This window comes from Callorhinus ursinus, unplaced genomic scaffold (genome assembly GCF_003265705.2).
Source record: "Callorhinus ursinus isolate GAN/ISIS: 27379988/994484 unplaced genomic scaffold, GSC_fseal_2.0 scaffold7, whole genome shotgun sequence".
Classification (NCBI taxonomy): domain Eukaryota; kingdom Metazoa; phylum Chordata; class Mammalia; order Carnivora; family Otariidae; genus Callorhinus; species Callorhinus ursinus.
This window is the reverse complement of record NW_027397069.1, coordinates 61,883,154-61,898,526: the sequence shown is the minus strand read 5'-3', so window position 1 is coordinate 61,898,526 and position 15,373 is coordinate 61,883,154. Positions and strand designations below refer to the sequence as shown.

General features: G+C 39.3%; 1 protein-coding gene across 10 annotated transcripts in view; it reads left to right on the top strand.

Moving 5' to 3' along the window:
• The window catches only part of NBEA (neurobeachin), a 686,692-nt gene that overhangs the window by 552,501 nt on the left and 118,818 nt on the right, over positions 1-15,373 (top strand). For all 10 annotated transcript variants that reach the window (XM_073894686.1, XM_073894682.1, XM_073894681.1 and 7 more), the window contains 2 exons: positions 13,629-13,746; positions 14,071-14,173. In XM_073894686.1, the coding sequence (XP_073750787.1) occupies positions 13,629-13,746; positions 14,071-14,173 (221 nt within the window). The remainder of the gene's footprint in view (positions 1-13,628; positions 13,747-14,070; positions 14,174-15,373) is intronic.

The window sequence follows — 15,373 nt, the reverse complement described above, 5'->3', positions numbered from 1 at the left end:
GATAAATACCCGGTAAAAGTTAAATGTCTTTTGAGGAAATGTTTTTTTGAGCAGTCAGCTTTTAATACAAAGTAGGACTTTATCAGGAAGACAAGGAAGGAAAGCTATTCTAGAACATATAGAAAGTATGGAACTGTTTAATGTTTGCATATTTTTAAAAATTTTAGCATACTTTATTTTTTGGAACTGCTTGGGTTTACAGACACTTGAGCAGACAGTACAGAATTTCTCTTGTGTGTGTGGGGGGGGGGGTATTAGGCTTTTTCTTTCTTCAGATAAAACAGACATGAAGTTTACATCAGGCAACAAGAGTGTGTATCAGAAAACTTTCAGCTGCAAGTAATACATACCCTAATTCAAATAGTTTTATATGTATGGATGGATGTGTATGTGTATGCATCATAAAATAGTAAGTCCTGAATTATACTGGTCTCCAGGGTTGATTGATTGAGCTACTTGTAGATGTTTTCAAGAACCCAGGCTCATTCCCCATCTCCATTCTGTCATCCTTGGTTTGTCCTCATTCTCACATGGATAACAGTGTGGCTTGAACATGTCCCCAAATCAGCGTAAGCCCAGGAATGCTCACAGGAAGGAGAGTGGATCTCTTCCATTGGTTTCCTCTTAAGTATGGGGACAATTTTACAAACTTGATCTACCCCTGGGACTGGCCCGGGGTCAGTGTGTCCTGACTCAGAAGTGCATGGAAAAGAAGTCAATAACTGAGCACAGTCAGGGTTCTGTTAATCAGGAAAGTGGAGGATGGGGGGAAGTAGGAGTAGATTCTGAGTGGGGAAGCAATATTGTGGACTACAGAGTTTATTGTAGGAAAGCATGGTAATGTTCAAATGGGAAATTCTCATCAGGCCTTCTGAGAAACTGGAATTTCATCCAAGTTCGTGACCCAGTTTTTTAATGTCCCTTCAACCATAGACATCCATTAACATTACAGCACCAGTTACTCTCCATTTTTATTTATATTGTTGCTCCTACAGACTAACTGACTCGAAATAGACCTTTAATTCAATCATTCGACAGGTTATTTATTGGGTTTCTACAATGTAACAGGCAATGTGCCAAGCAGTAGAGATAAAGTAATGGGCAGGAACAAATGGTCAAAGAGTGGAGGAGATTACATTAATAAAATGTATAATAAATTTGCAAAATTTGTGGTAAGTGCTGTAAAGAGAACTTCTCTCATATATGGTGCTATGAGAGTATGTGATGGGGGAGAAGGAGGAGAGGTTAACCTAGCAAGAGAGGTCAGTTGAGAAAACGGAAAGTAAAGAAAGCTCAAGGATGAGTAGAAATGAAGTAGGCAAACTGGGGAGGGAGGATACTTCCAGAGAAGGAAGAATGTGTGAATATGTGCACTGGCTCTGTGACAGGAGACAACGTGGTATGGAGAAGAGACGGAGGGAAGGCTGGTGGGGGTGCGGCCAGGAGGACAAAGCGGCACCGGACGGGTCTGGTGCAAGAGACAGTTACATCGACCGCCAGACCCACCTCTTTTGGTCTTGGCTTCTGCCTCCTCAGAATTCCTGCTGCTTGTGATTTCTGGTGACGGACGGCCTTCTCTGTCTTTTGGCTCCTTCCCGCCTCCCTGTTAAGAGTTGTCTCTGGATATCTCCCGTTCACACCATCAAAGAGATCATCTAATGGTGTCAGCTAGTCAGCATTCGTGATAGCCTGATTCTGATGGGCGGACAGGATTCTCACAGCCACTAGCTGTGTCTGTCCTACTTAGATAACTACTTTTATAGTAGGTGTCCCTCCGAGGTCAGTCCACCATGGCCAGAGTTTTTGGGGTCATAAGTAATTAACATGGTTAAAAAGGACCTTTTCAGGAGGGGGCACCTTCCATGTCCTGTCCAATACGTACTGAATTGGGAATCAACTCTGGACTATCTTAAATGGGTGCTTTTTAATTAATGGAGACCATAAAAATTATAACTTTCCTGCACATGTATGTCACAAAACATCAATCAACAAAGGCATTTATAAGTAATTACTACTGTTAAATTACTGCTGTGTGCTGGGCTCTGTGCTAAGTAGGAAGAATGCAGAGATGCGCTGAGGATTTTTCCCCCCAGTGAGCTAACCATGAGTCACAGGTTAGCAAGAGACACCAGTAAGTACACCGACAATTGGAGTAACGGTCTGGTAAGGGTCATAGGTGGGTACAGGGTGCTCAGAGTGCAGCAGGCTCTGCTCAGTCATTAATGGGAGCTAATCAGAAGAAACAGCATGTACAAGGACACAGAAGCATGCCAGAACATGGTACATTTGGGAGCTAAAAAGGGTTCAGGATGGTTAGGATTTAAGAGCGAGGCATAATGCACATGGTGGCTAAATATGGGATTTTTTACTACTATTAACAATAGCAGTTAACGCTTATTAAATACTTACTGCGTACCATAAGTATATGTGATTTATATATATAAACTGTATTATGATAAACAAATTTTTAAAAATAAAAATCTTCTGTTAAAAGATTTCTCTCATAGCATAATTAGACCTCCAGTCAAAAGCAGTTCTCCTTTATGTCTGCTCGCAAGTTAAGAATGATTTCACCATTGCAACAATTACTGCAAATGCCCCATCTAATCCTGTATTTCTGATTGCACCTAGAACTTGAATATGAAATATTTGCAAAAAGGGAAAACACTTTGTGCTAACGATTAATAGTATCCACAAATCAGACCCTATTACCAAAAAGGTTCAAAGAGAAACCTGTAATCCAGAAACCCAAATGATCTCACATAGAAGAAAATAAAGCTAAAAACAGGAGATGTATATATATACATACATATATATATATATATATATATATATATAACTAGTTTAAAACTTCCCACCATGCAGAATAATACAGGGGAAGTTAACATATCCAGTGTGTAAATGAAAGTAAATTCTAGAAACCAGAAATAAGCTTCTTTCCAAGAGTACAGAGTTCTCCCTCCTCCTTCCCCATTCCTCCCCTTTGTTAAATAACAGCAGAGGGACAAATACAAGATTTTAGAGTTTGCCAAATTTGAGAAAATGAGAAAACACAGCCAAATATATAATAGTTACACAGGGGGACATTCATGAGTAGGACAAAAATGAAACAACTTTGCCAATACCACTTTTTAATTTTGAGAATTTTACCATAATTTTGAGAGTATGCATTTGAAGATGAAGTAGGCACAGAGGACTCCAACTGCAACTCAAAGTTCGTTTGTAAATTAAATTTTCAATATTTTCTTCAACAAAAATTGATTGAGTTCCTTCCATGAGCAGGTTCTGTAAGGAATACAAAATAGAATACAACCTAGTCTCTACCCTCAAGAGGTCTCCAACTGTTTACGGGATGCATGTAATAAAATAAGGAAATTTAAAAGTATTTGCCATGGTATGAAATACTGTTGGGGAGGTACAAACAATACCCTTTTTGAAAGAGTTCGTGGTTTTCTACTAATGACTATAAAATAGCATTCGCCTAGATTATTGGGACCACATCTACCCTGTAGCCACAGCAGCAACTTCAAGTGCAAAATCAAATTTGATCATCTCAGCTCTTTGTTTAACATAGGGGCTCTCTGTTTCTCTCAGACTGCAAGTTCAACGCTAACATGAATTTCATAGTATTTCCCCATGTCCTGGTTCCCCACCCACCGCTCATTATTCTAATTCTGTTTTTCATGTCTCTGCTCTTTACAATCTATGTCCCAGACAGCCTGGACCCGTTCCCCAAAGCACCATACTTACATGCGTGTTGTTCCTTCTGCTCGAGACCCTCTTCCTTCCCCCTCTCCCCACGGTTTGTGATTCTCCAGCAGACCGTGAACTACGTGAGGTGAAGGATTCTGCCCCTCTTGCTCACCATCAGCTCATAGAGGCCAGTCGATAAATCTTTGCCAAATGAAAGTCACTGAAAGTACATAAAATTGGCACATCGTGAGGACAGGCTTGGTAGGAAAGGGCTGGCCTCCTCACCGAAAGACAGGAAGAGAGGGTAGGAAGAAGCCTTCCCAGAGAACTGTCGCCACTGACAGTGGTAGCCTCATGTCTGGAACAGTCGGGCTTTCTCGTTAGAGCTTAGCACTGCGATTTGGGAGAATTTCTAGAATCCCAGCTGCCACTAAGGAAACAATAACTGTGACTGTTAGCTTAGTAAAAGCTTCTTCGCTGGGCTCCAGCTTTTCTACTGCCTTGCTGGCAATGTTGTGGGACTCTGTGTGTCAGTGTGTGTCTGCGTCTGATGGGCAATAATTACAGTTATAAGTTATCATTTGTGTAGCACTTCCTGTGTGCCGGGCACTGTACTAAGCATTTTTAAAAAGAGTTATTCCATTCAATCGTCACGATCACCCTGTGCGGTAAGGTATTATTATTTCCCCCAAATCTTAAAGATGAGTGAAGCATTGATAAGTAACGAGCTTACCTGAGGTCTCACAGCTAGTAAGAGAGGCAGACCCTAGGGTGACTTTAAATCTAGGATAGACAGATATGTATATTGATGAGTTACAGCAAAAAGCAAGGTTATTAAATAAAGAGCTCTCTATGGATGGGCTGCCTAAATTTCCCCCAGTTGGAGGATGTGGCAGTCCTACAGTTTTAATCCATATACTGATAATAGCTGTGTTTATGAATATTTAACCTCAGAAGTATAGCAGTAATAGTATCTATTGTTTCATTTTCATTGAGAATATATTTTCTGTAATCCCTCATTTTGCCGGCTTAATTTTTTCAGCATTCTTGTTTACTTCACAGTTAAGACATTTACAGTTTGCCCCATTTTCAATTTTTTATTACCAAATTATTTCTTTTCATCAGGAAAAAAATTACAAAAAGATTTGATTCCATGATCAATGTTTTAGTCTGTATTTGATTTTATCGATCATGGTGCCTGCCCTTGATGATTTTATTTTGATGATTGTCTTCATTCTTAGTTGGACAAGAGGCTAAAGTGAGACTGTTCCATCAACTATTTGAAGATTTCTTTATTCTTTACTGGTCTATTGCAATTGTCCCCTAACTTTTTTTTACTTACCTATTGTATAAAAAAAATTTCATAAAACTGTATACCACCTAATATTGTATGTCAACTACACTTTAATATAAAAAACTGCCCTGTACATGTTTAAGTTTACAACTAAATTTTGTCCTAAGTTCAAACATTTTTAAAAGATATAATATCCCACATGTTCCAAATATTGATCTTTTATTTTTTTTTTTTAAGATTTTATTTATTTATTTGACAGAGAGAGACACAGCGAGAGGGAACACAAGCAGGGGGAGTGGGAGAGGGAGAAGCAGACTTCCCACCGAGCAGGGAGCCCGATGCGGGGCTCGATCCCAGGACCCCGGGATGATGACCTGAGCCGAAGGCAGACGCTTAACGACTGAGCCACCCAGGTGCCCCCAAATATTGATCTTTTAAAGTAAAATTGTTGTGTCACTGTTCCATGAAAGGGAGATAGATGCTAAGTGACTTCAAAGGCCAAAGAAGCCATGAGACTGAAGAAAAAGGCCAACAAGTCCAGCTTGATGAGAAATGGCTTATTGAGGAAACTTCTAGAGTGTCCTGAGCAACGGCAAGAGGAGTAGTTCTCCTGCAACCCTACAGCCCCTTAAGACCTGTTTTTATAGCCCTAGAGGCTGGGAGTACTTGGTGAGGGACCACCCAGGAGGAGAATGTTTAAGAATAGGTGTGTGTGTGTCATAGTCATATCTCCAGTGCAGATCAAGAATGTTATGCCCCAGTGGTTAAACAAAAGGAAAGAATGTGGGTGGGGGGCTGTGCTCAGGAAGGTTTCAGGTCACAGAATGGTCATCCTGGGGGATTTTCTCCAAGATGGTTAGTCTGGTTCACACAGTCACTTTTCAGATGGATTCAATAGAATCAAATATATCCAATAGAATAGTGATTTGATTACTGTCATCACCCATTTTAAAATACACGAATACTAAAGGGCGCCTGGGTGGCTCAGTTGGTTAAAATATACAAATCATCTTTTTTCAAATAGACATTTTATGTAAAATTTCTCTTTCTTTTTGAACTCCTATTTCCACTTGATTCCCTCTCCAAAATTTATCTAAGATATCTTATTCTTGAAAGTCTTTTATTGCTCACTATATTATACTAATCTGCAAAAAGTACATACATTTATGAATTAAAGTTTTAATTTTTTAAATTCATAAGACCATAAAATTGTAAATATTTAGCACTTTTATTCTGGAATAAATTATTATTATAAATGACATCAGCTTACAATCATACAAAAACATAGATATATTATGAACTTTGGAAAATAATTATTAAACACAAAAAATAAAATGCTATTGGAAATTCATCTCTGAATGAGATGAATGGTTAATATATCCACATATGAATATCGCTAGGACAATACAAGTATCAATATTACAGCTCCTCCTAGCTTTCTTTTTTGTAGATACGTTGAAAAATCTTGTTCACGTAAATCAATGGGATATTGAGGTTTTATTATAGTAGTGTTATAATTTCTTGTACCACTTCTTTTTTTTTATTATTTATTTGATAGAGAGAGACACAGTGAGAGAGGGAACACAAGTAGGGGGAGCGGGGGAGGGAGAAGCAGTCTTCCCGCAGAGCAGGGAGCCCAACGCGGGGCTCAATCCCAGGACCTGGGACCAAGACCTGAGCCACCCAGGCGCCCTTTTTGTACCACTTCTTAAGTCGTACGCTAAAAATCACTCAGTGATCTATAATCAAAAATTATTTTTAATTCTCTCTCCATTGTCAGCTCAATTAGATCCAACTTCACTCTTTGAAAGTGAGTTGAGAAATCATGTGATTTGTGAAAGGACTTTTTTTAAAATCTAGTCATTGAGGACATCGGCTTTTCAACATCTCTGTCAGTATTTTGACTTGTCCCTTATTCGAGGCTCCTACCCTCTCAACAGATCTTACACCCCAGGCAATACACTATAGAGAGCCTCCTCCACAACATTTTTTGTTTTAAATAGGAAAAGGGCAATGGGAAAACAATAGGAGAAAGATAACCTGTATTTCCCTCATAGGTTCAGTGTTAGCCAGACAGATTTTAAGAAGTTGAGAATCTGGGGACACCTGCGTGGCTCGGTGGGTTAAGCATCTGCCTTCAACTCAGGTCATGATCCCAGGGTCCTGGGATGGAGCCCTGCGCCTGAGCCCTGCATCATGCTCCCTGCTCAGCAGGGAGTTTGCTTCTCCCTCTCCCTACCCCCGCTTTTGCTCTCTCTCAAATAAATAAATAAAATTTAAAAAAAAAAAGTTGAGGATCTGGACATTTATTCTGTTAAATTATATGTACCTAACTTATCTCTTGGAAAGTTACTGCATTGCCCATTTAGAAGAGGCTATTCAGTTGTGTTTCTCTGTCAGTCCTTCCATGAATGTCTGATTATTTCTTATATCTCATACTTCTCCATGCCTTTAGTGAGGAAATAGCATCACCAAGACATTGTGGTGGGAACAGAGGGGAGCGTGTCAGACGTCTCGCTGTCTCTGCCACTCCCTACATCCTCACCCCATGTGCCACCACAGCCGTTAGCAGTCAGAGATGATCTCGCACACAGTCTTTGTAGAACCCAAGCTTCCTCCATCTTGTGGTTCGGCTTTCCTTCCAGGTCTTAGAATTCTCTCCATTCAGCTGGCAGATGGGAAATGAACATACACCATCACGTATGAATGTAAACCTGAAATTACTTTTGAACCATTCCATCTTGAATATATTTGTTATATCCCAAATCAATGAACATGTATATGGAATTATTAAAGTAATGGGGACTTGTAACTTTACATTGTACTAAACCCCTTTAATTAAGCTGCAAGCACCAGTCGGGTAGAAATGACGACCTCATGAACACTGAAAAGGGCATGTCTATCCAGCCTTCCGCAACGTTTTCATCAATTCTTAACAGAAAATATAACCTGCAGCAAAATTCATATCTTTCATATTCAAAAAAGAAAGTATTTATAATACTTGTTCTAACAGATGTGTTTGATGATTTGAGATGAGCGAAGATATCACTAAACAAGTACTTTTTTAGGTTGCACAATATTCGCTGCCTTACAATGGGAAAAAAAAGGTAAAACTGATTTGACAGCCCTATACATGTTTCTGACAACATATACATGTCTGATACACATGAGTGCACAGCAACCCGATTTTTCTTCAACAGGATCATCAAATAATCTGTGTTAAGCACACGTTTGGATGAGGTGGCTTACAAGGGGTCTCTATTGCATTTGTTTTATATGCTTCCTGAGTGCCTCATTTCATAAGTGAGAAGAGCAGACCTCGGGGTATGAGGCCAGCATGAACTCTTTCTCCCTTCACTTCTTTTGGATGGTAAGCAGGTGGCTCAAAATAATTCAGTGGTTGGTTAAGAAAATCACAAAGTTCCCTAAGATTTGGGATCAAGATGCTCTCATATTCTTGTTTATGACCTATATGATGTCCTAAAAATTACATTTATTTGATTTTCAGAAAACAAAACTGAATTGGGGTAGTTAGTGTCTGTTGATTAGATTTCATAGTATATTAAATAATTTGGAGAAGCAGGCAGGGACAGACCAGATGATATAGGAAAGTTGACTAAGGAAAGAAATCAAAAGCCACAAACCTCAAACACAGATGAAAGTACATCCATGATATAGGAAAACATCGGGGGCTGTGATGAAAAACAAACTTCAAGAGTTTTTATGGGGCACCTGGGTGGCTCAGTTGGTTGAGCGACTGCCTTCGGCTCAGGTCATGATCCCGGAGTCCCGGGATGGAGTCCCACATCGGGCTCCCTGCTCAGCAGGGAGTCTGCTTCTCCCTCTGACCCTCTTCCCTCTCGTACTCTCTCTCTCTCATTCTCTCTCTCTCAAATAGATAAATAAAATCTTTTAAAATAAAAGTTATTATGGTAGGTGCTGAAACTTATGGAACATAATGTAACTAGTAAAAGTATAAATAAAATACAGTCAGTTTTATAGTATCAGGTCATATTTCAGACCTGGGCTTGAGGCCCAGATTTTTATAGAAACGTGCCATAAACTCAATATTTAACCAACTATAAATGATATATTTCTTTACATTTCTGAAATACGTAAAATTGATTAAACCCCTCATCATTTGCCTTGAAGTGGTATCCTAATGGGTCATTCTGCCTCCAGTCCCAGAACCTTCTACCACGGCCTCCATGTACTGCCCAGTGTGTGTTGTAAAGTCGTACTGGAATACCCTCCACTGAGTGTTGAGGCTTTCTCATTGCCCACGAGCCGGGGAGAGTAAAGGAGATTGTGGTGTAAGCTAAGGGTGCCCATGGCAATCACAAAACTTACCTGATTGCCAGTGTTTTATCTCAATAGTTCATCATTTACATTTTATTTTCCATCCTGTCTATGAATTTATTACAAAACATTTTCAGTTACTTACCAGAAATAAAACTGATGCTCAAGAGGGGTGCCAGATGATATTCTGTGACACACCTCAGTACACATTTTTTTAAATGAGAGATGTCAGTCTATAAGCTAAATTCAAAATAGAGCAGCCTAAAGACCTTCCCTAACCCCTCTAGCATGAAGGACTCCTTTCTGTGAGGGGAGTGTGATCTTTTAGGATGGGGTATAACCCGAGTCTAGAGTTCCCCAAGGGTGAAAATTAGACTACCACAGAAGAGAAACCAGTTATCCTATTTCGTTTTTTAGGGACTTAATTCAGTCTAAAGTCAGGGATGACTTTAGAGATGTCTGGTGGGCCCCACCATTAAGATAGTAAACATGAGACATCTGAGGGCCAAACTAGAAAGCTTTTTCCAGTTCAGCCAAGGAGTCGGAGATGCCCACCCCTTGTAAGATTTCTTGTAGCCTTCCCCATATATATTATCTCTGTCCACTTCTCTTAGTGATTTATTCAACAAACAAATGTGTACAGAGCACATATACACCAGGCACTGTTCTAGGCACTGTGTTTTGAGAAGTAAATGCGACAGACAAGGTCCTGTTCTCATAATACTCACCTCAGAGGGAGAGGACAGAGAAAAAAGAAACAAAAGAATAAATAAGTTCCATGCCCAGAATTAAAATAAAGTGATACAATAGAAGAGACAGAGATTAGTTTTGGTAATTCTACACACTAGATGCCAGGAAAGGCACTTCTCAAGAGGGGATATAAAAAATGTTTAAGTAAAATATTTTAGGAGAGTTTTATTGCATATGCAATTTTGAAGGGAATGAGAAGGGAGAGAAGGTGTGGTTTGTTATAAAAAAAGAAGAGGATTCTAGGGTCTAGTGGATTTCCTGGCAGGGAATTATGACCAGTTTAGAGCATTATCTTTTATCAACCCGTCATTAAGGATTTCAAAGCTTAAATATAACAAAGTTTACTATAAAGTAATTAGGAAGACTTTTTTATAAAGTTGTAAGTAGTTATGTATATAAATAATTTTCCTTCCCACAGCCCCTTTGGTAAAGGCTGTACACTTACGCAGATGATACTGCCCTTGCTCAAAATAGCTTTGTACCTTTGGATCTGTCTTTTGGAATTTGCTTCCTGAACTGTTTGCTAGCTACTTGCAAAATAATTTTCATTTAGTTTTATTCTCTCTCTCTCCTCTTACTCCTTGCCTCCAGGCTTTACTGAGTTCCTCTGATTATCTCGGTTTCCTTATTTTCTTGCTCCTAAGGGCGCCTGAGGCCCCTCGTGGCCCCAGCTGGAGGGAGAACTGAGTGAGTTTGTCTATCACTGTGGACCCATCGGGAGTGAAAAACCACATAGCAACTTAAACAGGGCAAGTGTAATATGAATAATTATAACATAAATTATACCAGGAGATTAGAGTAACAGGGAATGGTTAGTAGGAAACAAAAAGAACTCTAAGGTATAGGAAGAGCATTGGAAAGGAGCAGCCTTGACCCGCAGAGCTGTCACTGAACCCCAGGAAGAGGCCCCCCCAGGCCTCACTGGGGAAGGCTGAGCTGTAGCTCACTGAAGGGTGGAGAAGGCACATCTGGTGCTCTGCTGGAGGTACTTGCTGGAGCTCTGTCCTCTAGAACTTTCCAGAAATCTACCCTCTAGGGAGTCTTTGAAAATGTTCATGGGCGGGGTTCTCACCAGAGGCCCTCTGCTACAAAACTGCCTGGGGCAGAGGGAAGTTCTAGAAAAACCTTCGAGTCACTGGGTGCTGTTGTCCATCACACACTGCAGGGGCCGGGCCCTGGAGGAGCCCCAGGTTCTGCAGGAAGCTGTTGAGTGAGCCCACCAGCACCAGGAAGGAAGACCCCTTCCTCCAGCCGGCAGTGTCTCTTCAGAGTCTTTTCCGGACAAAGCTTAACGTCAGGCTAGTTAGCAAAGCAAAACTAAAGGGTACAGATTCATTTTCACAGAACAAGCAATTAAGGGTGAACTTGGGCCTGGAAAAGAATCAAGTGAGAACCCGTTAAGCTGGTGAGACCGTCTTACACGGAGCACTTCAGGAGTCAGAGTAACTCCTATGTGTTTGTGAACTACTGGCCTACTAGAAGTAAAATAACGGGGAGGAGTACTTGACCAAATATGCGTCACATCATTCCCAAAGAGAAAAATAAGTAAACATGTGAGTGAGGTGTGTGTGCTAGTGCGTGTGCATGCGTGTGTGTGTCTGTCTGTCTCTTTTTCTCCATCCTCCTGGCACAACGGCTTTCCTAGAAGGGTACCAACACAGCTTTCATGAAAAGATATCTCCTTTTTTCTGAGATGATACTCATTGTACTGTTTGGGTTTTCAAATGACCTTAATAGTTTTATTTTTTAGTGAAATAATGGTCATGTGGAAGATTGTTTTTGTTGTTTTGGCTGTTTTATTTGTCTCAGAATGTTCCCGACTTGACAAAAAAGTTATCGATCTTGTATCAGTACTCTTTCCATTAAAAACAAATTATGCTGGTCTATGAAATGCAAGTCTGGAGAACGTTGCACCAAACTAAGAATTTATTGATATAAATTGTGGCAAGTCACTATAACCCTTTTGTGAAATGTATAGTTTTACATTTAGAAGTCAAAACAACAGTTGTCACTTTATGCTCAACAATAAAGACATATAAACTTATAAACAGGACTTAAATAATCCCTAAGGCCATGAACTTAAGGTCCATTGTCTCTGCTTAGACTAACCAGTAATAGTATTATTATCACTGTTTTTCAGATGATGAAAATCAGATGGAGTTAAATAATTTTTCCAAGCTCCTATAACTGCTACATAGCAGAGCCAAGATTTCAATAGGAGTCTGACTGGCTCCAAAACGTTTCAGGATTTAAATAGATGTCTGACTGCCTCCAAAAACTTTCTAGCATCTAGGGAAAGACAAAAACTGAATTAAGGAGTTAGAAAATGGAATTTTCAAAATACACAAGACTAAAGGATCCTATTTTTTTCCCTAGAGAAAAGAAATGTAAAAAGGAAATTCATAACTTGTTTACAAAGCTTAAGGAATATCATGCATGGAAAATTCAACCAGTTTTTATTTCACCAAAGCAAATATAAATGTAGTAGATCATATAGAGTATAGTAATGCAAGTAGAAGTGTGTTTTGTATTGTGAATATACATTGGTGTATCAGGAGGGACTGCATTGGTCGCAGATTTGACTGCAGTGCCTTTATCAAATAGGGACTTAACCTGTATCATGTAACAGGAAGTGCAGATATGGCTGTTGCTGGGCTCGTCTCACTAACTCAGTATTCGGGCCAGCCTCGCTGCCATTCCCTTGGCCTTCCTCTTATGGTTATACAGCTGCTGCTATGGTTCTGCCATTACATCTCCACCCAAGAAAGAAGGAAAAAGGAGTGTGCCAGCTACGAATACCTCATTTTACCAGCTGATCCATCCCCAACTGACTCTGGTTTTGTTCTCCTTAGCCAGTTTTGGGTCAAATGTCCTCACTCCTAGTTTCAAGGGAATTTGAGAAAGCAAGGAATACCTTTGCTATGATTGACTTAGACTATGGATCAGCCACCTTGGCCCCAGGACCAAATTTAGGCCACCTCTGTTGTTATAAATAAAGTTTTATTGGAACACAGCCATACCCATTCATTTATGCATTGTCTTTGACTGCTTTCACTCTATTATGGCAAAGATGAGTAGTTGTGATAGGGACCATGTTGCCTTTAAAGTCTAAAAATATTTGCTATTTTTCCTTTTACCAAAAATATTTGCTACCCCTGCCTTAGACCAATCTTGATCCACTGCCTGGTGTTGACCACATGGACACTGGGGCTAACTGGGCTTCCGTTAAGCTAGAAAGAAGGAAGAAAAGGAATGCTGGAAAAGAACCAACAGCATATGTCAGGTTACCTTGTCCAACTAATTAGATACAAGACCAAAAAACTGTATTTTCTGTTTTAAGTCACAGGGTCACTTTGGACATGCAATTTTTCTGCTACTTCATTTCTTCATGAGTCAACTAAGAAAATTTAGAAAGGTAGAAATTTCACAAATACTGTGTACAGAATCAAATAATTGTTGTGATCTATCATTAATTCAGGAAGATAACCCCTAATTTACTGACTTTTATACAGCACTGTCTAAAATATTGTCAGACTGAGTCTTAGAAACACATTTTACTGATTGACACTTCCCTTTGAACTGTTTATTTTAGGTTCTTGCATACACTGAAGGACTTCATGGAAAATGGATGTTCAGCGAGATACGAGCTGTGTTTTCAAGACGTTATCTTCTACAAAACACTGCTTTGGAAGTATTTATGGCAAACCGAAGTAAGGCCCCTTAAATATTTGGAGAGGAAATGTACTCATATTTGCATGTTATTTATTTACATGGTGTGATACAGTCTTCATTTTTCCCTGCTGTATTTCTCTCTTTGATATGCCCTCACTAAAACAAAAATAAAAATAAAAATTAATTTGCTTGAAAATGTTAATCCTAGATTTCTCATGGATAAAGTTACACAGAAAGCTGATTTTCCACGAAGATTAATTACCTTTACAAATGAATCATGATAGGCACTTGAAAATGATTTCCAAAATGGATGGTTAGTACTCCTGTGGTTTTCTAAATCATGTTTTTTCTTCTTACCACAGCCTCGGTTATGTTTAATTTCCCTGATCAAGCAACGGTAAAAAAAGTTGTCTATAGCTTGCCTCGGGTTGGAGTAGGGACCAGCTATGGTTTACCACAAGCCAGGTAATTATATCATATTACACATTATCTATGGTTTGTTAACATATTTTAATCTCAATATGACAGAAATATAAATAAGGTTATACCATTATAATTATTTTGAGAACCAAGGAATTTTCTTTCTCTGCAAGCCATTTGTAGGGAAAGAAGTTATGGAAACAGCTGTTTTAAAAATGACAGAATAGTTTGTGTATAGTTTTCTTTAACACATATATAAATGAGGAAATAAAAAAGTTGATTGCATATCATAGCTAGCACATAATTAAGACATTTTTGCTTAAGATCTTACAAAAACATGCCAAAAGCTTCATGATATTTGTGATTAATTGTTCTTTAGTCACATATAAGTTGTTTTTGTAAATGCCATGTATAGATGCTTCTTCATGAAAATGATAAAACCCTTCGAATTTATTGAGATTAGTAGTCGTGAATGATGATGTGGTTTTAACCATTTCCTAAATCTTTCATCCTATTATTTTTAAAATATCATTTAAAATCTTATTGTATTGAAAGATACTGCTCTAATAGATAACAGATTCAGTAATATGTGTATCACTAAATTTAGTTGGTCAGTTTTTGGCTCCAAGTAACTGAATCACCTGTCTAAAAGTGGCTTAAACAAAAGGGTGTTTTGCTGTTTGAGTCTTATTTTATAAAAGGTCTGGAGTTAAGGAGTTGCCAGTACTGGCTCAGAGGTTCAGTGATGTCAGGACCCTCAGTTGACCTCAGGTTCACAAAATCACTACTAGTGCTCCAGACACCACAGTTTCACCAACTGCATTAGGTGGGAAAAAGACACAAAGTATTTCTCATCAAGCTTCTGTGTTTTAGGAAAGAATATATTTGTCAGCTGCCTCCCGCAGTCTTTATCTCAGGTCCCTTCAGCCTGAATGGGGTCACCTTCCTGTCCTTAAAACAATCACTGCCAAAGCGGAGTGAGTTGACTGGCTTAGACCTGTCATCCTCTGGGTGAGACTCAGGGTAAACTATACCTCTGGACTCCTTGCCACCTCCTACTTGAACAAAATAGGTTTCCTGGTGGCAAGAAAGAAAGAAACCAGCTTTGGATAGACAAACAACAGTAACTTCTGCATGGTCCACTGTGTCCGTGGGAATTACTGCAGAGCCCTGCATGGAGAGAAAGAAAAACTAATCTTTGTCCATCTTCCCTTAAATAGGCTACCGACATTTAAAAGACAGGGG